At 46.3% G+C, this 25523-nt stretch overlaps 1 protein-coding gene across 2 annotated transcripts in view; it reads left to right on the plus strand.

Moving 5' to 3' along the window:
* Fer1l6 (fer-1 like family member 6) overlaps nucleotides 1–16547 on the plus strand; it is a 133697-nt gene extending 117150 nt beyond the window's left edge. For both annotated transcript variants that reach the window (XM_015486290.2, XM_048802091.1), the window contains exons 39-41: nucleotides 963–1126; nucleotides 13010–13110; nucleotides 14512–16547. In XM_015486290.2, coding sequence (XP_015341776.1) covers nucleotides 963–1126; nucleotides 13010–13110; nucleotides 14512–14701 — 455 coding nt within the window. In that variant the 3' untranslated portion in view covers nucleotides 14702–16547. The remainder of the gene's footprint in view (nucleotides 1–962; nucleotides 1127–13009; nucleotides 13111–14511) is intronic.
* The last annotated feature ends 8976 nt before the right edge of the window (nucleotides 16548–25523 follow it).

Here is a 25523-nt window from a genome sequence, read left to right on the forward strand (position 1 = left end):
TGTTTATATATATATATATATATATATATATATATATATATATATATATATATATATAAAAGAAAGGGAAATTCATAGGGAGAGGGGGGAGGGGGAGCTAGTAGTAATAACTGACCATACAGAAAGCTGTAGCCAATTTGGAGGGAATGGAACTATGGAAACATTTTCTGTTCTCAACTTTTTGCATGCTTTAAAATTTCCATAATTTACAAATATTACTTTCTAATACGAAAAAAAATTGTTAAAACAAGATCTAAGATTCTCTTCATTTTACTCTGAAGAAATATTATAGAGACCCCACTAAAGTCTGCTGTCTGTCCTGGGAGTAGACTCAAAGGCAGAGAACTTGGCCTTGAGCTGGAGGAGGAGTGGGCTCCAAGAGGAAGGGGAGGCAGCCGGTGGGGGACCTCTCACAGGGCATCAGTGCTGAGGAGGAGGAAGCTAAGGCATGTCGTCCAGCCCCAGGGCGCCCACTAGCAGAGCAGGGAAGGTGCCCAGTAGCCAAGACACCCAACCTGAGGCTTGAAAGCCACATACTGTAGTTCTGCCTCATCTTCTGTCTGCAAACAAGTCATTGATTCCTTGATGGCACCCAACATTGTCATATTTATTCTCCTGATACCTGGCACATATGACCTCCCACATTATACCCATCACATGACTGGTGAGTGAACTGGCGAGTGCAGATGGTGACTGAATAGTCATTCCAGATGGGCACAGTGGCACACGCCTGTAATCCCAGCTACTTGGGAGGCTGAAGCAGGAGGATCACAAGTTCAAGGCCAGCCTGAGCAATTTACAGAGACTCCATCTCAAATAAAATAAATAGGATTGGGGTGTATTTGGTTGTAGAGTGCCCCTGGGTTCAACCCCAGAACCAAAAAAAAAAAAAAAAACAGGAAAAGAAAAGTTCTTCCGGAACTTTTCAGTTTTCCACAACCGTCCTGGGCGTCTCTTCACAGGCTCCCTAGAAATGAACCTCAACAGTTTCCCTCGAGCTGCCAAATCGGCCAAAGCCTGTGATCTCTCCAAGTTTGAAAACGCCAAGGAGGAGAACAAGATCTCTATATTCCAGCAGAAGCGTGTGCGTGGCTGGTGGCCTTTTGCTAAAAGCAAAGAGCTCACGGTAAGTGACGACTGTAGGAGGTGGGGTGGGGGGCAGTCAGGGGACATCACGCTTTTATTGAGTCATTTGGTGAACTTCAAAAGTTAAGTGCTTTGAATTGACATAGAGCCCTTAAGCACAACCTCCGCTGAGAAGCAGAACTCTTAGAGCTTTCTAGCTACATTAAGACTTCATATTTCAGCCTGCTTGACTGGATGCCTGTCTGCGATGGTGGTTTTCTATCATTTGGGCCTGAACTTCTGCCCTGGCATTAATTTTTGTTCAACATCTTTTGAAATTATGCATAAAGTCCTGAGTAATGTACCATTTCAATGTAACTCCCTTGTCTTTTTACCCCTCAAGCACTAGACTTGATTTAAAAATCGATCCATCCTTTTAAAACCTCCTCAGGAGGGCAAGCAGAAAGGGCATTTATCCTTTCCCTGAATTGCCAACTTGGTCCATCCTGCAGGCACTGTAGGGGGTTCGGACCGTTCACAAATATCAGGAAAGACATCTTTCTTGCCTTTTTTCCAACCCCCTCATTGCTCCATGGAGGGATGACTTATGTGACCAGGAGGTTGGGCAAAGGCGCAGAAGCTGGCATGTGGGCTCTTGGCTCTGCTGCTAGCTGATCTCCCTGCTGCAGGGGTCAGTGGTTGGGAAGCAGGGTTCTCTTTGTACCTCACTGGGTGGGTGGCAACTCCAGGTCTATGGTCTCAACACCATGGTGCCTAGTTGTACTATGTTTTCTGGGAGTTTTTCTCGTTCCTCTGTTCTCAATCTAATCCTCTCTGACTGATAATATGGGTGAAGAGACTCGGACTCCAGCCAGGTGCAACCCTCCAGGCCCCTCCAGTACTCCACGAGGGTTTACTGCCCACCAGCCTCTGAGCTTGGTTCTGGGCTTCAGGGCTTAGCACATGATAGATGTGCAGTCAGTATTTGTCAGATGAATGAAGAACTCAGAAATGAATTAGTCACCAGCTCTACTCTCAAACATCTCTGAGTCCCGTGAGAGGGACAAATGTGTCCACAACGCAGTTGTACTCGAAATAACCTGGGTACAAAATGCCAAGAAAGAACCGAGAGGGGAGAGGGATCTGATTATCTCTGGGGGGTCGTGCAGAGTTGAGCATGATTTTTTCAAGAACAGAGGACAATGATAGGTCCTTCTAGATGAAACAGAGAGTGACGTGCACTTCAGGTGGAGGAATAGTGATGAGCCCAGCGTGACCAGGAGGTCACGTGTAGCCCCATCTGGAAAGCTGGCCACCCATGGGCCAGGATCGGCAGAACACGGAACCAGGTGGGAAAATGGGGTCACCAAGTCCAGAAATCCAAATTCTGACCTTTTGACATAATTCTGGTTTCTGTACATTACTAAGCAGCAATTATATGTGAATGCTTATTTAACTGCCGTCATCATGACATTTCTTAACCCTTTAGAGCTCGTCTAACAGATGCAGACTCTTCTGCTATTCCTTGATCCCAGCTGACTTCATCTTCCAGGCCTTTGTTTCTTTAATTCATCCATAAATATCTACTGAGCAACTATTAAATGATAGGCCCTGGGAGTAAAATACAGGAATTCAGACAAGGTCTCCTCTCTCATGAATCTTATAGTCTAAAGCCGATGACACACACAAGCAAAGCCACCCACACCAAGGAGAAAACAGAAACAAGCTGGGCAGGACCCAAGTGCTGAATGGAAGCTTATCCAGGGTGGGACTTCATTCAATATGGCGGCAAGGGGTCAGGGGGTTGGACTCTGTGTGACTGTGAACCAGGCTGAGACGTGAAGAATGGAAAGTGGGAGTCATCGAGAAGGACTGGGGGGACGGGCAGGGGACATAAAGTTTGTTGTTTAGGAAAAACTAAACTTCAAACAGACTAGAACCTCCTACAACCAGAGTGCAGCAAGGACACCAGAGCCGGCCTCTCAGGCCATGTGAAGAGTGTGGAGTTCATCCTAAAGGGAAGCCGTTGGGTGGTGTCCAGCTGGGAGGTGAGGGGAGAGGCTCACATGAGAACCCTGGAATGCTGTGTGGACAGTGGGCGGGAGGGGTCAAAACTGAGAAAAGAGGCAGAGGACTAGGCAGAGATGGAGGAGGAAGGGGAAGAAAATGAGCTGAGGCCAGTCTCTGAGAAGGGCAGTTGGGCCACTGTGCCAAGTACTCCTGAGTGGTTATGTAAGAAGCGACAGAGATGTGCCCGTTGGATTTAGCAGTATAGAGTTTTTAAAGAACCAGCGTTGGGAACATTCATAGCAGCAGCATTCACCCCCACTAAAAGCGCAACACCCAAACGTCCATCAGCTGATGAATGGATAAATAAATAAAGGTCTATCCATACAACAGAGTAGCATTCAGCCACAACAAAGAAGGAAATGCTGACACCTTGAAAACATTGTGCCCAGTGAAAGCAGTCACCAAGGGCTAAGTGATGTCTGATTCCATCTGTGATGTCCAGAATGGGAAATCCATAGAAAATACATTAGTGGTTGCCAGAGATGGGGAGAAAGGGAATGGGAGTGACTGCTCACTGGCCCCAGGGGAGTGGGCTGGCGGCAGGTTCAAGGCCAACTTAGGGGCAAAGCCTGGCTCCATTGACCAGCTGTGTGGCCTCAGGCAATGCACCTCCCTGAGCCTCCTTACCTGTACCAACAGAAAATGAAAGTATGCATCTCACAGAACATATGTGACACTAAATGACAGATTCTGTGTGGCTGGAACATACTAAGTGTCCAACTTGGGTCAGAATTCCGGGTGAGCCGTTGTTTGGCATGTTCTCAGCATTCCCACCTCCCTCTGCCTGAGACCAGGGAATGCTTCCAACCGTATCTTAATGAGCATCTGACCCTTAGGGAGGAAGCTTCTGGTCAATAGAAGAAAAGAGAAGGGGGAAGAGTAGAAGCTCCATCCGCATACTTTATACCACTGTGTAAGGACTCTCCAGGGCTGGGTGCAGCTCAGTGGGACCTGCCCGCACAAGGCCCTGATCCCTGCCACCTAAACAAACCATAAATAAATAGTGCTACTGATGAACCTGCCATGACTCAGCCTCCCACAGCCCGTGTGAAAGGCTTTCCTTTAGTAAGTATGGGGTTTTAATGAAATGCCCTTCGTTTTTATTCCATGTGAAGTTCCCTCTTCTGAGTCTAGGTTATTGTGTTTCTTGTCAGCTGTTTACTTGCTCAGCCGTTTTGGGAGCCTCCCCTGGGCAGGGCTTTGGTGGGGGTCTCTCAATGACAGAGGTGCACAGGAGGCAGCCATTGCCACCAAGGAGGTTGCTGTCTCCTGTGGAAGAAAACAGACCAGAGAAGCAACCAGCAGCCCAGTTTGCCCAGTGGACTGTAGCGATAACAAATGCTGCTAGGGTAACTGCTGTTCCAGATTTGGTCTTGACCACTATGTAGTACTTCCTCTTCTGGCCAAGCTCCGTGAGAACAGAAGGGACATCCAACCTGGTCCTGAGGTCACCCATGGTATTCTCCAGGGAGGTCCAGAGTATTATCTGCTGGGATAAGAAAACTTACAACAAAACCTTCTCCCAACCTAGAGAAGCTCTCCACAAAGGTAGTAGAGGGGGGGCGGAAAGAAAGTTTTATTACTAAGTAATTAACCCAGAGTATGAAGCACATCGCAAGCATCCTTCTAAGAGATTTCAGAGACAGACAGAAACTTCACCCTTGCATATAACCAAGCAGTCATAACCCACTACGCACCTGACTTCAGGATCAACCTCCTGTCCTCAAGTGAGAGGACTGGACAGCACCATTTGTCACACTTAGTGAGATTCACCTGGCCATTGGGGTACCACCTGCTTAGCTGATTGTCTTTGTGCAGAAGAAAAATAAACATGCAAGTCTTTATGACAAGAGACAGTTTTACAACTTAGACCAAGGTCCCCCAATGAAATTAGGTCCCTTTTCTCCCTCAGAAACTGAGAGACCAGGACGCTAACTCCTAGGTCCTGTATAATGACATTTCTGGGTGTAAAAGACAAACGCGTGCCTGGTTTTCAGAAGGATTTATATACATTTCAAAGAGAAGAGAAAAGACTTGGAATCAAATTAGCTCTACTCTAAAGTAGGGCTCTAGGAAAGTGAGAGCGCTCACCAGGGAGAAGGAAGCCCTTTCTTTTCTTGCAGTTGCTCTCACCCTGTCTAAAGGGAAAAGCTGACTTCATTCATCCTCTGCCCCTCGGCAGCCCGTGGCAGAGCCTTGGCCGGCCCCAGCTTGAAACCTGGTCCCAAGCCTGCTTTCTTTTTTTTTTTTTTTTCCATTTTATTTCACTTTATTGAGTTATTTCAAAGGATCATTAATGTTGACTTATAAAGTGAAATGAAATAATGAAATAAATAAAACAGACACTTCTCAGAGGAGGACATACAATCAATCAACACGTACATGAAAAAGTGCTCACCATCTCTAGCAGTCAGAGAAATGCAAATCAAAACCACCCTAAGATACCATCTCACTCCAGTAAGATTGGCAGCCATTATGAAGTCAAACAACAACAAGTGCTGGCGAGGATGTGGGGAAAAGGGTACACTTGTACATTGCTGGTGGGACTGCAAATTGGTGCAGCCAATTTGGAAAGCAGTATGGAGATTTCTTGGAAAGCTGGGAATGGAGCCACCATTTGACCCAGCTATTCCCCTTCTCGGTCTATTCCCAAGCCTGCTTTCCCTGCAGAGGGTGTAACCCAGCCTCCCGGCCTCTTTCTCCCTGTGTCACTGGAGCCTCATCAAGGAAGCGGAAACTCTGACCTCTTTCTCCTGCTGTGTAGCAGGCTGGACGGAGCCAGAGGCCAGGAGATGTCCTGGGAGACCTCCTCTCTAGGAGTGCTTCCTGTCCCCACGTCTCAGCTTCCCTGTCTCTAAAACCTGGGTTGGCTGGGGTGCCTTAGGGGGTTCCTTAGGGGTGCCTCCAGCACATCCTCGTGTTTTGCTGGATGTGCATTCCCCAGTGTCTGGGAAGCCACCCTTCTTGTCACAGTCACTGGCAGGTAAGAAGGGCTTTGTTTACTGCCACCTGCCAGATTCATCTTTAAAGCTTCTTCTCAGTATCCCCAAGCAGGGCTCCCCATGTGGTCCTCACAGTCAGGGGGGAACAGCTCCAGGACATTGCTGAGGAAAGTCACCCCGTCCTCGCCGACGTGGTCCTCATGTCCTGCATGGCATTTTACATTAGTCCTGTTACAAGTGACCTCTTAAGGAAATTATTCCTTTAGGATATCTCCCTCTCCCTCTCCCTCTCCCTCTCTCTGATTCTTTCCAGTTATACATAACTGTAGGATTCATTTTGACAGATTATAAAAGCATGGAATACCATTTGTTCTGACTCCATCCCCAGCACTTCCCCTTCCCTCCCCTCCTCGCTCCCTCCCCTGGTCCCTTCCCTCTCCCCTCCTAGTCTTTCTGCTATTTACTGATAGTTTTGAACAGGCGAATCTCACAAACCAACAGGAACATCAATAACTAAAGTGAAAAGGAGATTTCTGAGCCTCTGGTTTGTGTGGGAACCAGTTGTCAGCATCTCCTGGGGCTCCAGGCGCAGATGCTGGCACTGGGGGTTGGAGAGTGACTGGGGCGAATTCCTTCCTGGCCTCTGGATGTTCACAGCTTAGCTGAGGAGGCTGGTGACAGGGAGATGGGCAAATAATAGGCAGCAACCTCAGATTCCGCAGGGGCGGAGAGGGAGGGATTTACACGAACACGATTTTTAAGATTGTATAGTATGCATTGATAGAAAATTTAAAAAGCACAAAAAGGGAGGAAGGAAGTACTGTCACTCATCCGCACACCATCTAAAGAAAACCATGGCTCATGATTTGGCTATTTCCATACTTTGCCTGCATTGAGATTTTGGCTGCCTTTAGATAGACATCATTATTCCACTTTCAAAATTGTATCTTTGTCATTTTGTTTCATTCACTGTTTTCATGAGCACTCCCTGCCGTTATATCATCTATATTATTATTAACTCTTTTTATTCTCAAGATAGAAATGCCATCATTGAATTACTGGGTTTTCCCTCGAGATTTGTTCATTAAAATAATTGAACCATACAGAGAAGTTGAACGAATAGGAGGCCAATGCTCAGCCATAGATCCACCACCAAGATTCAACCCTTGCTAATATGTTGAAATATTTATTTTGTATATAGGTTTGAATATTTGGATGTGTTTATGTATGGGTTTTGGGGGGGGTTGTTTGTTTTGCTGAACTACATAAGAGTAAGTTGTAGATATTATGTTATTTCACCCCTAAATACTCTCGCAGGCATCTCCTAGTAGCACAGACATTCCCTGACATAGCCATCAGCCACGTAGATCGTGACTGACCACCTCCTGCAGGGCCACCATCACATCTGAGAGTTAATGATGATTGCTTAATATAATTATATATCCACATCACGTTCACTTCTCCCACGATAAGGAGAATATCCTGTTGCCCCCTAAATGTCTCTTATAGCTGTTTCTCTTTCCACACAAGATTCACTCCTAGTTCACATGTTGCTTCTGGTTATTATATTTCTTTGTTCTATTTTATTTTAGAATAGTCCTCTGACTTTTTTTTTTTTTTTACCACATTGACTTTGTGGTCCTATCCTGGTTTATCTGGCTGTTTTCTTATGCGGTTGATGATCTTATTCCCTATCCCTATATCTCCTGTGAACTGGAAGTTAGGTACAACAGCTTTTTCAGGTTGCAGTTAAACACCTTTGGCCAGGACACATAATAGGTGACATGTTCACTTCCTGTTGAACCGGGTCAGAGGCACACACTCTCCAGTGGTCTCACTGATGTGATGCTGTGTGCTTGCTTGGTGGTGATGGTAAGCACAGATCTCTTTGTTGTAAAGCATTTCCCCTTGGCACGTAGCAAGTAAATGATCGGGTAACATTTTGGCACGGTGGGGAATTCCTGTTGTGCTGTCACCTCTCACCCGGTGTTTTAGTAACCACTGGTGAGCTAAAATGATTTTCCTAAGTCTTCCTAACTTTTGTCCTTCCTTCTTTCCTTCCATTCATCTGTCTATCCATCTGTCTATCTATCATCTAATTCTATTATCCTTTCTCCATTTATTAGTTGGCAATCATCTATTAAGAAGAGTTTCCCTACAGACATAAAAGATAAAATGTTTAATTATATCTCTTAATTCCCAAATTTTAGAATCAAGACATGGTGCAACTTCCACATTTGAGAAAAACATTCAATCCTTGACTTTCTGGGTCTGGCTTATTTCACTTGGCATGATGTTCTCCACTTCTATCCATTTTTACCAGCAAATGCCATAATTTCATTCTGCTTTATGGCTGAGTAAAACTTCATTGTGTAAATACACCACAGTGAATGTTATCTTTATGTATATCTATAAAGAACTAACTTTTACAAAACTATAAATAGAAGGAAGACCAGTAGAGTAGAGGAAAGGGAATGGGGGAGGGAGGAGGGAAGGGAAAGAGGGAGTACTAGGGACTGAATGGGAGCAAATTACATTTATACTTGTATGATTATATCAAAATGAACGCCAATATTATGTAAAACTATAATGCACTAACTAAAAAAAAAAAATAGAGTTGGTATAAGAGTCACCTCCAATAATAGAAAATGTGATTTTGACTCCTGCTTTTTTACCACTATGGATTTGTTGATTTTTAAAAAATATATTGTCCAGCTCTGTCCACTGAAAGAACTTAGAACCAAAATCACCCTGTACAAAGAAACCTACTAGCCTCTGGATCCTGGTTTCTAATTACTAGCTCCTACTAAAGGAAGCCTGGGATCACTGGAGAAGGGACTGACTTCAGAATCAAGGCAGATAAATCCAAGAGGAATCTGAGACACCTCATTAGGGCAAATAAGACAATTTGAACATCCCCAAGAGTGACTGTGTTTTGTACACAAAGCTTTATTCTGAGTTTTGAGTCATTTCCTTAATTCAGCTATCCAGAATGGAATTCCAAGTTCAGGGTATGACTATACAATACACACATACATACATGCATATATGTATGTATGTATGCACATATCTATATGTGCATGGATGTGTGTATAGATGTGTACACACACACATACACACACACACACACGTATTCCTTTTCCTAAAGGAATTTGAACCTCACACATCCCACCATTGATGCTGGAGGACACCCCGTGTAATACCAGTGAGGGCTGAATTTCGATAATTGCTGCTGAGGAAAGGGTTTCCAATCAGAGAGCTCACTCTCAGCTTCCCCGGGTGTCCACTATCTAGTCACGGTGAAGTCTGAAGCTCATAGATAACAAATGTGACAAAATAAATCCATGATCTTTCAGGGACTTTGCCTTATCATTTTCGTCCATCCGCAGATGTCCTTAGGTTAATGGCTAGTATCTCAAACTGCTCACGTTTTTCTAACCCTAGTTTTAAATTACATTTGGAGGCTATTATTAGCTTTAGATCTCTACTTGCTGCTAGGCTGAATACTGATGATTGGCACGGGACACAGAATGCTCTGTGTGGAGAGACTGCAGCCAGGCGTGGTATTTATCAGAATGTGGCAGTAACAACCTCCTCTTTGCCTTCCTGATGCTCAGTAAATGCTTTGCAACCACCCAGGCAGGGCAGAGAGGCTGTAGCAGGGCTCTCCAGGATAATCACAGATGATTTCTGTGCTGAAGGCAAAATTAATTGAATACTGTCTTCCTTCTTTTACTTTACGTTTTCCTGTAAGAAGCAGGTCTGTGGGTCTTCTCTGGGCATTTTCTGTATGAGCAGAGATGTTTTCCATTAGACATGTGTGTCTGTTGATGAAACAGTGCCGAAGGTAGCAGCTTTCATTTTTTAAAATGTTTCTATTTGCCAAGCACCAGTCTAAGCATTGTAAATATGTTATTTCATTTATGTTTCAAAGCCACCTAATAACACCCCCAGGAGAGCAAGGCTTAAAGAGGGCCGGTAACTCACCCAGGTTTGCACAGCAAACCTGTCTTCAGTGCAGACCTGTCTAACTCCTGTGCACTCAACTGCTTGCTATGCTAGGCTGTGACATTCCCTAGGCTCTCCTGGGCCAGCCCATAGTGGGGGTCAAATGCATATACTAATGTCAGAGCGATGGTAGGGATTATGGAGTTTCTCTTGAACATCTCAGGAAAGGTACACAAATCCACACTATTTAAACAGGCTAGTTCTTTTCTTCCTTAACAAGAGGCCACTTAGACAAATGAAGTAAAAGATAAATGGGATTTGGCATCAGAGGACCTGGATACAAATCCTGGTTTTAAATCCAAGTTAGCCGACCTTGCCACGCCCTTGTTTCATGGACTGCAAAATGGGGTAGAAGCGTTGTCTACTTTGCCAGGTTGTCAAATGGTTTAGATGGAATGACACAGGCACACAGCACCAACTGTTATAAAGGCCTGTGACTGAGCTTATTATCATGGAGCACTAGGGAACAGGGGGGCTGCTGGGATCCTTTTACTCTGATCCCAATGTATGTTCTGTTGATTTACACATATTCTCTCTTCCAAGCATTCTGGAACCTAGCAACTGGTTAGCTCCTCTTAAACTGAATATCCTTCACATTGGAGCTACTGGATGAAGCATGTCACGAATGAAAAACTGCTTGGTGTCACTTAGGTTACCTCTGAATGACCCCTGGGGATTCATCCTGTTTGCACATAGAAGTGCCTCTGCCATGAGTTTTGGGCTCATTTCTTGGATTTCTTCCAGTCACCAAGGCTTGGAAGAGCTCCTCAGGCTTCATTCTGCATTTCATAAACCCTAGAAGTAAAAGCCAGGTGGCTCTAGAGAGCATCTGGCCATTTGACATAGGAGAAGATAGACCCGGGAAGACTAGTGCCTTTAGATGGTGATTAGGAAGACAATCACGGCATCGTCTCATGTAGTTAAGAAGAGCCTTGTGAAGCTTCTAGTTTAATGATCTGGCAAATGGATAAAGAAGTCGGGAGGCGGCTGGCTACAAGGGAAGCCATGAGTTTGCTATCACCCAGACCTGGGCTCCGGTTCCAGTGGGTTGGCTTATTGTGTGTGTGACCTTGGAAAATTTGACTGCTGTGTCTTGCTTTCTCCACCTATGAGAAGGAGCTCTGCGTTTGCCTTGCTCATTGCTGAGCCAGAGAAAAAGAGAGGGGGGCGGGGTGGAGAGCGAGGGAGATGATAGAATAAATGAACCAGAACAAAGTGAGCAATCCATAAAGTCTGGTATTTGCAGTTAGAGTTCTGTTGCAGTTACTCCATCTCAATAGCTGTGTGGAAGAGTGATTATAATCAACAGAAGCCTTCTTTTCTTTCTTTCTCACCTTTTCAAATATGCCCTGAGTGCTTCTACGTGCAAGCCATTGACTGTAAGGCCAAGATTTCTCAATAGGAATGAGACTGCATATGTTCATGCATCTGAGGAACTTTTCTGGAATTTGGGACATTTGAGTTTGGGTTTGGTCATGTTCTAATCCAAAGGGTGGTTAAGAACATCTAGATTTGAACTCACAACTTCACCTTCAACAAAAACCCACTGCATTTACTTAACATGCAGATACCCAGCCACTTTATCCTCTTTTGCTCCTCAACCTCACACCAGTTCTTTCTCATTTCTCCCACAATTACATTGTCATCAAGCAACCAACCCTGCTTGATGGGCAGTCCTTGTCTTTTCAGGGTGAATGGGTTAGTTAAGGCAGGACCACTGGCTCAGCTGATTCTTAGAACTTTTCACTGGGGTGAGAAGTCAACCATGCCTTGAAATTACATAATGTCTAATCCACGTGTGATCCAGAGAGAGGAGTTCAAGCAGTGGTCATATGTCCTCAAATACTTCTAGGACACTATAGTCCCTACCAGTATCTGTCTCCCTAGTATCAACTTAAATCTCAACAGATGAAACCAAAGGAGTCAGGAGGAGGACGAGTCTCTCTCCTCCACCAAGACCAGAAGCTTCAGGAGATTAGGGAGTCTATTCTTCTTAGTCATTACATCTCCAGTGTCTACAACAGTGCCTGGCATACAGAGGGTCCCCAAAGTAATGAGTGAATGCATGAACGAGAAAGAATGACTTGATTTTTGCAGGGATCCGGTCTCAAATTTTGATGATTCAAGATATACATCACTGTCAATAACTTTGGAAAAGCACTTTTAGAAAGCACATTACTTTCAGGCTGGGATTGGGAGTCAGTGGTAGAGCGCTTGCCTAGCATGCACGAGGCACTGGGTTCAATCCTCAACACCACATAAATATAAAATAAAGATATTGTGTCCACCTTCAACTAAAAATATATATATAAATAAAAAAAGTTTTTTCAAAAAACACATTATTCTCAATATTCAAGTCAGAGGGGCTGTTTCTCATAGAGCAGGCAGGAGGAGGGAAGGGGTGCTAGGATAAGAGGGTAATTCTAAAGCAAATAGTGTAGACACAAAAGGAATGAAGGATGACAGAGGAGCCCTTGGGTAGATGTGGGGCCACACCCACCAACTTCCTCTTAAGGACTGACAGAAAGAGAGTCGTAGATGCAAAAGGACCTGCCACTCAAGTCCTCAGTCCCCTTTCTAATTGCTTTTAAGTTTCTATCATGAGCGTGATTTCTTCACCCATTAAATCCTTACCTGCAGCATAATGCACGTGACTGGTTAAGTGTGTAGCTGTGTGCCCAGGTGGGACCCTCTCCTTCCACAAAAAAAAAAAAAAAAAAATGAAAAAAAAATCATTCTGGGGCTTTTCTTATTCATAAAATGGTTTCTTTCTCCAAAGACTGGAAAGAAAGCAGTATTTCTCAAAATCAGCAGAACAGTCGCAGTACTTGCTGGCCTTCTCTGACACCATAGCCCTTCCTCTAGGATTCACATTGCCCTAGCAGGTCTTCTTGACTAGAAATGAAGCACTTGTCTTTATTCAGGGCAAGGTGGAAGCTGAGTTCCACCTGGTCACAGCCGAAGAAGCCGAGAAGAATCCTGTGGGGAAAGCCCGGAAAGAGCCGGAGCCCTTGGCCAAGCCCAAGTGAGTGCAGCTGTGGGGGAGTGGGATTGGGGAAGGGCCACTGCAGCCCCTCTGGTCTCAGAGGACGCCTGTTCCTCTGAAGCTTCCCTAAGGAGCAGGAGGCGGTCAGTCGGTGCCAGGAAACCTGTGTAGCCCTGTGTTTCCACGATTGAACACCATCCTGACAGCAGTGGAGACTTTGGCAAATGGAGAGATCCTTGTCGTGTGGGGACACAGCATTTCTAGATTGCTTTCACATCCTCTTCCTACCCATGTTTCGTGTGAATATGAAGTCCACGGGTTTTTCTACTTGACCTTGAATCAAACATACAGAATTGTCTTAATTTTTTTTAAATCCTTCACTGAAAAGTTTTCCTATATTGCCGTAGTTGCCCTAATTAGGATTTTTAATGTCTGTGGAATATTTCACAGACTTAATGCCCACAATTAACTTGATGGTCACCCCACATCAGATATTCAATTTTCTTCTTTTTTCTATAATTATAATATAACGAAGATATTTTCCTTTTGTAAATCAGTAAATTCCCAGAAGTAGATTTACTATGAAAAAAAAAAGGGTTGCTTTATTGAATTTAATTCTTAATTACATATCAATTAAAAAGTCAATAGCTGGGGCTGAGGTTGTGGCTCAGCAGTAGAGCGCTCACCTAGCGTGTGCAAGGCCCTAGGTTTGACCCTCAGCACCACATAAAAATAAATAGATAAAATAAAGGTATTGTGTCCGACTATAACTAAAAAAGAAAATATTAATAAAAAATGAATAGCTATAGATATGAAATCTGCATATAAATACAGAAATTGTATGTGTCCTATTCCAGGTGTCTCAAGGTGAGCGGCCTTGCCTTTGGGCCTACCTTCCATCTCCCACAGTGCTAGGAACACATTAGGTGCTTAGTTATTCATTAGCTCCATTATTTAGAAGCACCCAGTAAAAGAACACTTTGGAGAATTCAGAAGAGATGCAAGACATAGCCACACCTTCCAGCAGATTTCTGTTTACTTAGGGAAAAATAACAGATTCATAAAATGGCTCTCAGAGTGCAGGAGACAAATGTCGGGCGATAGGGGAGTTAGAAATTCAGAGTGAGGCGCTCATCATGGACTGAGGTGGTCGGAGGAGGCTGCAGGCCAAAGTGGGACAAGAGCTGGTCGTGGTGGGACAGACGGAGGGCAGTGGGGCCTCTGGCTGTAACTCCAGACCAACCTTTAGGCTGCGACAGGGACCCTTGTCACCCCATGTCAGATTGTTCCTGCTCAGGCAATGTGTGGTCTCTGCCCCCATTCTCAGGGCTCAGAAATTGGGTCCCCAGAAATCTGGAGCCAGAGATATTTCCTGAGGGCCCGAGAGTCCTGAGTGTTCACCATACGACCCCCTTCCCCAATTTCTCTCTCCTCCCCCAGCCGCCCAGACACCTCCTTCTCCTGGTTCATGAGCCCCTTCAAGTGCCTGTACCACCTCATCTGGAAGAATTACAAGAAGTACATCATCATCGGCTTCATCCTCATCATCCTCATCATCTTCCTGGTGCTCTTCATCTACACCTTGCCGGGAGCCATCAGCCGGAGGATCGTCGTGGGCTCAGGCTCGTAGGGGGCACGCAAGACTGGATCCCCCCTTTTGTAAATCCTTTCCTCTTCCTCATCTGCAAACATCTAAAAAAGTCCTGGGTGAGGCACTGTGCTGAGCACTGAGAGGAGAGAGGCTCAAGAACTGTCCCTGTGTCTCTGGACAGATCCACTCTTCTTGAAGGAGGGGGAAAGAGACGTCCCCTCCCTCCCCAGCCCTTGCCACCATCTTTCAGTCTGTAGCCCTAAGTCATGCTTTATGACATGGAAGAGTGACTCCTTCACCTCTGGATAATCCCCAGGGACCTCCAGTTGACTGAATGAATGTTTACTTTATATCATTAGTTGTATTCAGAGAGATTGAACTCTGGGTCTGAGATTTTCTTACAAGTACCTTATTTTAATTGAAATGTTGCAGCAAACAGACAAAGATATTTTAGCAAGTGAACAGGTATTTACCCTGTCCTATATATCGTAACCTTTTAAAATCCCTCCACTTTACAGAATGCAGTCACCAATTCAAGCTGGGAAACTGGCTTGGAGAAAACTGTCATAAATCATCCAACATACTTCATTATTGACATTCCCATCTAGAGACGGAGATATTGCTGGATCTTTTTCATTAAAATGACCATGTTCAATAGTAATCATGAATTCTGAAGAAATCCATTTTGATTTATGCTTTTGGGCAATTTCCAAGAGGAATTTTACAATTTGTTGTAAGATATGTGAAATATAACTCTGTGAGAGTGTGTGTGTGTGCATATGTGTGAGTGGGTGTCGGGGGCGCTCCACACTACCAGCAGGAATTGTCATTTACCAGGTACACAGAGTACACAGCCATCAAGTACTATGTCCCCATAGACCATGATATGAATACCATAGACCATCCCTGGCATTGTCCAGCACTTAGCCTGACCAACATATGTGCAGGCTTCATTATGAGTCTCAAGTGCAAATTAATTTCAAAACCAGTCTTAGGAACAAGATCCCATGCATTTGTCAAGGTCAGTTGTTGTTGAAGGTAAACTTCTGATCTTCACAGCAGTTTGTCCAAGCTGCCCTACCTAAGGCACAGGGTTGAAGCAAGGGACTGGTTTTCTCAGATAAAGAAGAAAGAAAAGAATGGCAATGTATTGCCTCAATACTTGAGCAGAATTTTTAGCTTCAAATACAAACAACATGTCAATCATTGACCTCTATTATAAAGGGCCATCTTGGGTGGCATTGAAGAAACTGGTTTGGGATTCCTCTCTTGACACCCAAAGCGCCAGGGCCACCGTTTTCTTTTTTGATCCGCTTGCACAGAGGTGACTCTTGTAAAGGCAAGTGTGTTTACTTCTACATATAAAGTCATTCTAGAATGTTCCTGGTGCATCAGAGAAAGACCAAAACATGTTCTGTATAATTTTAGATTCAAGCCTCATTCACTGAACTCATCCCTGGTAACCATTGTGTCCTCTTTCTTGAAATGCCGAGAAACAGAATGTGTGCTGCCTCTGTGATGTTTTCATGTGAGGTAGTTACAGCCGTGTGGCTCATTCTTACTGTGCAATGATGCATGGCTGCCAATGATGTGGTCAAAAGTACGTGGTGGCATGGGACACATGCCTGGAATTCATTTGTATATAAAATAAAATATGCATCAGCAAACGGTATGTATAGCCACGTTGTAGAAAGAAAAAAATATGTGCATACATAAAAAAAATGCCTGGAGGAATATGGCAAGATGTTAATAGAGACTATCTTCAAATAGTATGATCTTTCCTTTCCCTTCTTGTTTTTCCACTTCTCCTAAAACTACCAAGATAAACATGTATTGGTTTTAATGTACAAAGTTTAATTAATAAATAAATGTAAGTTGACGTGTGTTCCTATCAGGGTATTTATTGGGTATCTCCTATGCCCTGGGCCGTGGGAATGGAGACAAAATAAGATGTGCATGGCCTTTAATTCTGCAGCTCCCCATGAGATTGTCTCATTTTGAGATCACGGGCCATCCAAGAGAAGTAAGAATCATGCCTCATGGATGAGACTTAAGAAACAGCAACACATCTCTGGTGTTGATGAAAAGAGCAGTGTTATTTTAGGATGAGTTTGGAAGTAAGGTATTGTACTTTCTGCTGGATTCGGAAAGGTAGTTAAAACCATGTCCATCATCGAAACTCACAATAAAAGCAAGGATCGGAACCCCAAGTTAAATAGAGCTCATCAACTTCCTTTGATGCCAAAATACTAAGAACCCTTCAGGTAGAAGCATTTGAAACACTTTTAGATCAGATGCCCTCCTAAGAAACGTGTGAGGAGAAGCGGTGAGCAAGGATGGTTTTGGAATCCGCTCTGCCTGGTGTTCTATACATAGGCTGTGCATATGGTCTGTCCTCATGTATAACACACTTAAAATAAGATAATGTTCTGTGCCTGACTGTGCAGCCTGACCTTAAAGATATTACAGTAAGAAAAAAAAAAACCAGATCCCACTTTTCAACAAGTTGTCATGAGCCCTTATTTGTGTTCTTAAATAAGATTCATTTCAATGTATTCATTTGACAACTTACGGGTTTTTCCTACAGCTTAAATTTGTTTCAGAATGGATATATGTAAATAATTTTTATAACATTTTAACTCTTTCCGCCCCCCAAAAATAAAACAAAATTAATACTGGCAAAAATAACAACCAGCCACAGGATAGGACACCCAGCTCTGTGTCACCAGTGTTGAACCGTTTGGTACCTCCCTCACTCTTTCCCCGACAAGACACCTAAATGGTGCTTACCAGACCCACTTCACAGCTGGGGACATTTGGTGTCATTCATTCAACAGGTAATTTCTGACTTCCCTCCTCATTTCAGGTATTATCCTCAACACTGGGTTGGATGGAGAGAAGACATAAATCAATCACATACACAGATAATTAATGATGGCTTGAATCGGGCCATGCACTGGAAGCAGAGGAGCATCTCACTGAGGGCTTCCATCCCAGTCTGGAACAGGGAGGCATCCTGGGGAAGCATGGCTGACGATAGACAAAGGATGAAGAAGAGGAAAGGTGCAGAGGAAGAGTGCTTGAGGTGGAAGGTAGTACATGCAAAGGCCCTGAGGCAGGAGGAAGCAAAGCACAGGAGGCTTCTGAAAGAGAGTGGGTGTAGTGGGAGGCAGAAGGACCCAAGATGGACCTGGAAAGTCCCATAGGGGTCACACTCCTAGGGATGAGGGTCTTTATCTGAAGGGTGATGAGTAGCTATTTAAGGATTTTCAGCCATGGGGAGACACAGAATCCAGTTCTGTACAGAGAACAGACAGGAGCTACTGTCCCCAGGAGAGAGGTGGCTGTTTTAACTCAGTGCTGGCCCTAGAGGAGGGAAATGGAGGGATCAGAGATCAGATCGCTAAGGCTCCCGGGAGGTTGATGGGCGAGTTGGGATCTAATGTTAACTACTAAAAAACCGTGTGTCCTGTGCACATTGCTGACCCACAGCTTCCTCGTGTCCTGTGGGGAGGTTCATCCGCATGGTGACGGTAAGTCCAGGCACCTGCTGGAGCAAAGCTAACCTATGGGTGGTCCACAGTGTGGAGAGTTTGGAGGAGGGAACTCAGGACGTTACGAAGGCTCTGGCTGCCACACTGGGAACCGCAGGCTTTGTGACAACTAGAACAGGGACCCTGGAGAGTTTGAGCAGAGAAGCGTCATGGATGGGAGAGGTTGCTGGGCTCATGGTGTGTGATGGGTGGTTGGGGACGAGAGCTGGGCGGAGGACACCTTAGGAAGCAGTGGACGTGAAGGACACAGGAGGGACACAGGACCCTACACGGGCCATGGCTGTGGGATGGGGTGGGAAAGCCAGAGTTCAGAAGGTCAGCGCCGTTCTTCCCAGAGCTGCCCCCAGAGAGGACCAGGGGCTTGGCCCTAGCTCTCATTTCTATCTGGTCACTTCATCTCTGAGTCCCAATTTCCTCCGATAAAAAGGACATAGTGCCCACTTGGCAAGCGTTGTAGAGATCCTGTCCAGTGTCTAGCAGGTGCCTGGCAGGAAGCCAGTCCTCAGAGAGTAGTGGCTGGTGTCACAGGTATGGATTCTATGGTAGGATCACCAGGGCGTGGAGTCTGATGGGACATAGGAAGAGAAGAGGCTCGGATTTCAACCGGCCATCCTCCAGGGCCTTGGTTCTCTATGGCTGTGGAGACAGATCTCAGCAACTCGGTGGATCAAGTCCACGCAGGTGTATCACGCTGCAGTTCTGCAGGCCAAGGTCCAACTTGGACCTCACTGAGCCAAACCCCAGGTGTGTCTGCAGGGCTGCCTTCCCTTTGGGAGGCCCCAGGGGAGAATCTGGCAGGGTGTAGAGGCTGCCTCCTGCCCTGGGCTCCATGGCCTCCGGGCTCCAAGGTCAAAGCCAGCAACTCTGCAGCTCCGTGCTCTTCTTCTGTAGTCACAGCTCACATCTCAGTGGAAAAGTTCTTGCTTTTAAGGCCCAGGTGATCCCACAAGGCCCACCCAGATAATCCAGCATAACCCCCGTTCCCAAGTTCTTGATTAATCACATCTGCAAAGACCCAAAGACCCTATTTTTGGGTTCTGGGGATTAGGACTTGGGTGTATTTTTTTTTTTATTTTTTTTTTTTGGCAGCAGAGGGCATCTCTCTGTCCTGGGTGTCAACCAACCTGTTAGAAAGTCCTTCACGGAGCTATGGAAGGTGGAGGGCTGATTATGGCGTTTGAAGTGGGAGGTGCCGTGCAGACATTTTTCTCTCTGGAACAAGAAGTTTCCATTTGCTATGCAGACTCTCAAGTGACAATTATCTCAGTAAAAAGGGAAGGCAGCATTCAAGCCTGGCCCTGGCAGATTAGACCCGGATGCACCCCTGTGAGCCGATCCTCCCACACTGCTGCCCTAAGTTTTTAACTTTCCTTTACTGCAGCAACCATTCCTCCACCATCAGTCAAGAAAAGCACGTCTCCGTGTTCTCCAGAGCTTGTAAAGTGCGATTTGAGAAAAGCACTCTATTTTTCTAAGTACTGTGTAGCTTATGAATCTTTTGAACTAGGGGAAAGAAAAATGGGTTTTGGAAACAGAGAAACTAGTATTGAAACTTGGGTGTAGACACTGACTCTCTGTGTGACCTTCAGCAGGCTACTCAGCAGCTCTGAATCTTACGTTTCTGATACACGGACTGGAGACATCCCCCATCCTACAGGACCGTGTGAGTTAGGACATGTGCAAAGGTGATTGTGACAGGGTAGAGGTAGAGGAATATTTGTAAGTCGAGTGTGTGGCCTTCCCTGTCACAGGAATTAAAATTCATGACTGCTAAGAAACAATGTCTTCTGAGACCTCTTCAGATGGCAAAGCAACACATCTATTTCCTCACTAATTCTCCCAACAACCCTGCTTTGTAGTGAAGGAAGCAGCTCAGGGACTTCAGTTACCTTGGATCCCAGGGTATCCGCGGCTCTGGAAGCTTGCACTAAGATTAGTGGGGCAGACAGAAGGGGGCGAGCACCTGTTATGGGGGGGGGGCACCAGCACATCTCTAGAGGGACTATCCCCAAACTATCCACAGGAAAGCAAAATAAAGGTCAGTCTTCCTAAGGCCACAGGTATTTGGTGGGTGTTCTGTGTCATGGGATCAAATCCAAGCTCATACAAAGATGCTTTCCTGGACCTCGCAGAAATGAAGCCACTCTCTGCCAGGACTTTATCGGAGTCACCTCATCTCAGACACTAATTCCACAATCGCTGGGTTGGGGAATGTGGAGCCATACTCCTCCCTGAGACTGAGAGCTTGCACTTGGAGGTGACCCTGGTGATGGCAGGTGGCCCAATGGCCACACAGGTCCCGTGGACACACCTGACTTCCAGGAGCAGGAACTGCAGACTTGTGCTCAGATGCAGCAGAGACCCACGGGTCGGTGAGTGACCATCATGCTTTCCCCAAGCGAATAGCATTCTTCCCAATTTACAGACCAAGACTTCAAGGCTCCACAGGTGATGATGAGGAAGCCCTGTTTGGTTTTACAAACATCTTCCCTCCTTCTTCCCAACACAGGCATTACCATATGCCAGTCTGGATGTGGCTACCCTAACAATTAACGATCTCATTTTCTTACCCATCTTTGTGATGTTTAAAATTCTCCAATGAAACCACTTGCTGAGTGTAGACCACTGATTTTTCAATAGAGTATTTAAAAATCTGATCGTGGCGAGCCATTCTGATGGCCGTCCCCTGCTCCTGCAAGAGAGTCACCTTCTGCTATGAGAGCCCACCTGGGGCTCTCAGGAAATCTGCAGTGGCTCCTTTCTCAGTGGCATCTGTTGGTTAGAATCCAGGCGCTGGGTGGCCACACTGGCTGCCGCTACAGGACATTTGCACTAAGGCAAACTTTGAAAGCGCACCGAGAGGTATAGGTGCTCTGCTCCCGAGGGTCCTCCCCACTGGGCGGGGCTTCCTTCCTGCTCTCAAGCCCCAGGGAACCTTATTTTCACCTCTTGGTGACACAGGCCACATTGTACCAGGCTCTAGGCTTCCCACTTACCATCTCCCTCTCTTGACGCTGGGTCACCGCAGGTCATGGAAACTGAGGGGTGGAAATAGCGTCACAGCACCCACTGCCCCAGTTCAAGCGTGGCCCCTTAGGAAGTCCTATTTCCTGGCTCAGGAAATAAAAACTCACTCTAAGATAAAACCTTAAACCAGGCTGAGGTTCAATGCCATCTTTTCACCCCAGGCCCAGCAACAGGAATGGGTATGCGGTTGGTCCCCCGGCCAGTGCTGGCTACGGACAGGTATGAAGAAGTGTGCAGACGGAGGATTTTGAAAAGTTCTGATTTACCTGATAACAAATAAGTGGCACCAGTCCTGCCCTTTGTCCCTCTCCCTGAATCCTGTCTGGGATGTAGATGTGATGTGGGAGGTGCAGCAGCCGTCTCTCAACATGAGAACGGACCCCGGGCCAATGACAGAGCATCAAGAAGTGTGAAGGAGCCTTCGCTTTGAGTGCTGCCCTTCAGACTCCCTGTTACATGGAAAAAACACCCCTGGACCTGTTAGTCAGGGCTCCTGTGGCTGCAGCCCGCAGCAGCATGGACTGGTGCAACCTACAGAACACAGATGGCAAACTGCTTTTAAGGGGAAATAGGCCTATTTAGCCAAAATGGTAGAAGAAGGGCAGGACAAGAGGCAGAACTGGCCAGGTTCAGGATCAAGGGCAGAAACTCTGGTACCTGCGTTTCAGAACACCGCCCACTCCCGGCCCGGCAGCCCTCACACATAACCTGGCACACGTCCAGCCGGGGGCAGGGAGGGCACAGGAATAAAATTAAAACTTCATAAAACTTCTCAATAATTCAGTGACTTGGTGAGTCAGCTTTTAGTAAATTAGCTTTCAGCAAATTGATTTTCAGCACGGTCTGTGCCTCCGCCTGGAACTGCTGCGGTTTGCAGGGCTGGTACTCTCTGCTTCCTGGGGAGAAAGGGCTGACTGGTCCCGGAGTCCCAGAGGGGTTGGCGACAGCTCGTTCACACTCTGTGCTTCCCCCAGGCCCAGCCTACCGAGGACTGAGCCTTCGACAGCCAAGCTCTTGGCGGCCCCTCCTGCAGTTGGGGGGAGCCCTGGCTCCCCTCAGGGTGGCACAGGTGAGATGAGGCCTGAGCCAGGGTTTGCCAGGCGCACCTTGGTCTGACTGACCCAGCGGAGGCCCAAGCGGGGGCTGCTCACCCGAGAACCCAGGGCAGCATCTTGCATGGGTCACTTGCTGTATACATAATTATAATAGGTCACTGCCCTCCGAGGAGGCCTACTTGTTAGGTGCAGGGCAGGCTAAACGAATGTTAGCTGCAGGATAACCCAGGCACTCAAACCCCCCTCTGTCTGGTCCTTTATTACCTGTTTGTGTCGAGTCTGAACACTCAACCCCACTCAAGGCTGAACACTCAACCCCCACCCGTCTTGTGCAACAGAAACCCACATCTGATCCCTGCCCCGTCTGCCTGAAGGCAGAAGATGACACACTTAGCAACTACTGTATGATCCAATCACTACGCCAACAAGGCAGCTTGCACACCCAGAGACCCCATTAGATTTTGGCTATAAAAACTCCCTCCTGCCAGGCCCCTCTCTCTTGCTCTCTCTCTCTCTCTCTCTCTCTCTTTCTCCCTCTCTCTTTTTCTCCCCTTTTGCACTGCTGCAATAAAGATTTCTTGGTGGCTCCGAGTGTTATGGTCACTTTCCTTTCACTACTGGGCATCCTGCACCTGGCCAGTCCCCTCATTAGCATATACCTCATTCTCTGAGGCTACGGTGAGGCCTCCTTCTAGAAACCAGGACAAAGAGAAACGGAATGGACCTTCAGGAATGAAACTGTGAGATCGTCCTCTGGAGAAGATGGGTCAGCCCAAGAAACAGCTGCTGGGAAGGCAGAGGCAGGAGAATCACAGGTTCAAGACCAGCCTGGGAGATTAGCAAGACTCTGTATCAAAATAAAAAATAAAAAAGAGCAGGGGATGTAGCTCAGTGGTGGAGCACCCGGGTTCAGTCTCCAGTACAGGGGGGAAAACAATCCAGGTTGGTTTCTGGTGGGACCTCTCTCCTTGGCTTGTAGATCGTGTCTTCTCCCTGTGCCTTTCCACAGTTTTCTCTGTATGTGCCTGTGTCCAAATTTTCTCTTATAGGGACAGCAGGTAGCTTGGATTAGGATCCCCCCTTGCAATGCCATTTTAACTGAATTACCTCTTTAAGTCCCTCTGTCCAAATGTGGCCACATTCTGAAGTTCTGGGGGTTAAGACTTCAACACAACAAATTTAGGAGAAAGACACAGTGAGACCGCAACAGTCTTCATTAGATCCTCAAAATGCTTATTAAATAAGTGCTGCAATCTCGTCCCTAAATCATCCAGTTTGCCTTCTCTGCTCTGTGCGCGCCAGAGTGACCTTCTGTGGAGCTCTGACTCCCCGAGTGACGGAGCGTGCTGACGGTTCTGGTGCAGGCCTCCACTCCGTGTGACAGGCGTGGTTTTCATCATAAACTAATAACTCAGAATTCTGGTGTCCAGCGGGCATCTTTAATCAGCATGGGACAGTCTCCAAGGCCATGTCACCCTGACACTGGCAACTGTGCACCCCTGGGCCTTCAGGACCAAGACTCTGCCTCCGCCATAGCTCAGTGCCATTGTCCTGCAGTGTATCACGGCCCCTGCCAGACGCAGAGCCAGCAGAGCCCCCGAGGAGAGGCCATGGACAGCATAGAAGCCCCATCTAAATCCAGCTCCTAACAATGACCTTTTCTGAGGTAGTAAGATGGGGATAATAGTCCCAAACTTGCAGGTCAGTCATGAGGGATAAATGTGACAATGACGTTCAATTCCTGACACACTGAGGATGCTTGGTGAAGGACCTGTGGTTTGGGTCTTCTATTGCAGTTTTCTGGATATTGACAGCTATTTTCACAAATTTAAAATTGCTGTCTCCATGACTTACTACCTCTTCTTTCTTCTCTCCCCCTTCCTTCCCTTTTTAAGTATATGTGCACCAAGAGACAAGGGTCTAAGTTCCACCTCAGCTACCAACTGATTATGACCTTAGACAAGTGACTGACTTCTTAAGCATTCTTTATCTGAAAAGTAATACTAATAGCTTTTCATTTAATGGACCACCAACCCACCAAGAAGCATTGCCACATTATAAAATTTAATATTCTTAAACATCAGGAAGACATCTTTTCCTATTTAGAGATGAGGGGGTCTCGCAGCTGGCCAAGCTCACTGGCCAGAGTTTGAACCCCGAGCTGCTGGGCTTCAAAGTGGAAATTCTTTTCCTTCCATCACCCTCTTCCCCCGGGCTGACATACTCTCCTTGCCACAGGGCTTTGGTATGGGGAGGCGTGGAGAGGCCCAGGGTCTCACATGCTAGATAGACATCTGCACTCTTTGAGACTCCCAGCTCTCAACCCATGACATCCCCAGGGGAAGAAAAGAGCAGACCCCTCACTCTGTTCCTGAACAGCTTTCCCCTCTGGACCTGGGGTGGAGCCAAGCAAATTCCTTGCCCTTTGCTCTGAGTAGGGGTCAGCTGGTAAGGCAGCCAGAGATGGGCTTCTGCTGGATTCCCTGGTGCCAGGTGCTGTTGGCCTTGCTGGTTTAGAACATGGGCAGATTGGGCAGAAACAGGGAAATATAAGATGTAAAAATAACTCTCAGATTTTGTGAAGGAACTAAAACCAAAGTCAGGAAGATTTTCCAACTGGACCCTGTCTTTGTGTTCCCAGACAGGGAAGGAAGCCAAAAAAGGGAGAAAGGCCAAAGAGTAGATGAAGGTCGGAACCCAGAGAAATTTCTAGAAAGAGTATAATGTGCAGATTCCTAGAGGAGGGTGGGAAGGGAGCCACCATGGCACTGAATCCACCCAGATGGATAGGCTCAATCCTTCATCGCCTTCTGTCCTGCTGCCTGAGGGAGCGGACCTCAGAGCCATCGATCTTGGACCTGAGGGTGCTTCAAGAGATGGTGCCTGGCATCCAGATAAAGAGTGGGGTGAAGGGCAGCTGGTGGGACTGAAGATGCAAAAACAAATGATCAAACAAATAAAAATTTAAAAATCAGAGGGCAAGATAAAGAGTAAGATACGGGCTCTCTGATGTCTAAGGCTGGTTCTAGTGAGAGGCCTCATCTTTGATATTAATTCTGTCTTCATTGAGCCCAAGCTACCAAATTGAGGCACACCCGATCCTTAGGAAATCCACCAACTGGCTGCAAGAATCATAAATCATTACCACCTCAATTCAACGAGTTTGGTGAGCTTCTTGCCATGTACTGTGGCACCCACCTGAGAGTCCAGTGACTAGGGAGATGG

This window comes from Marmota marmota, unplaced genomic scaffold, assembly GCF_001458135.2.
Source record: "Marmota marmota marmota unplaced genomic scaffold, marMar, whole genome shotgun sequence".
Lineage (NCBI taxonomy): Eukaryota > Metazoa > Chordata > Mammalia > Rodentia > Sciuridae > Marmota > Marmota marmota.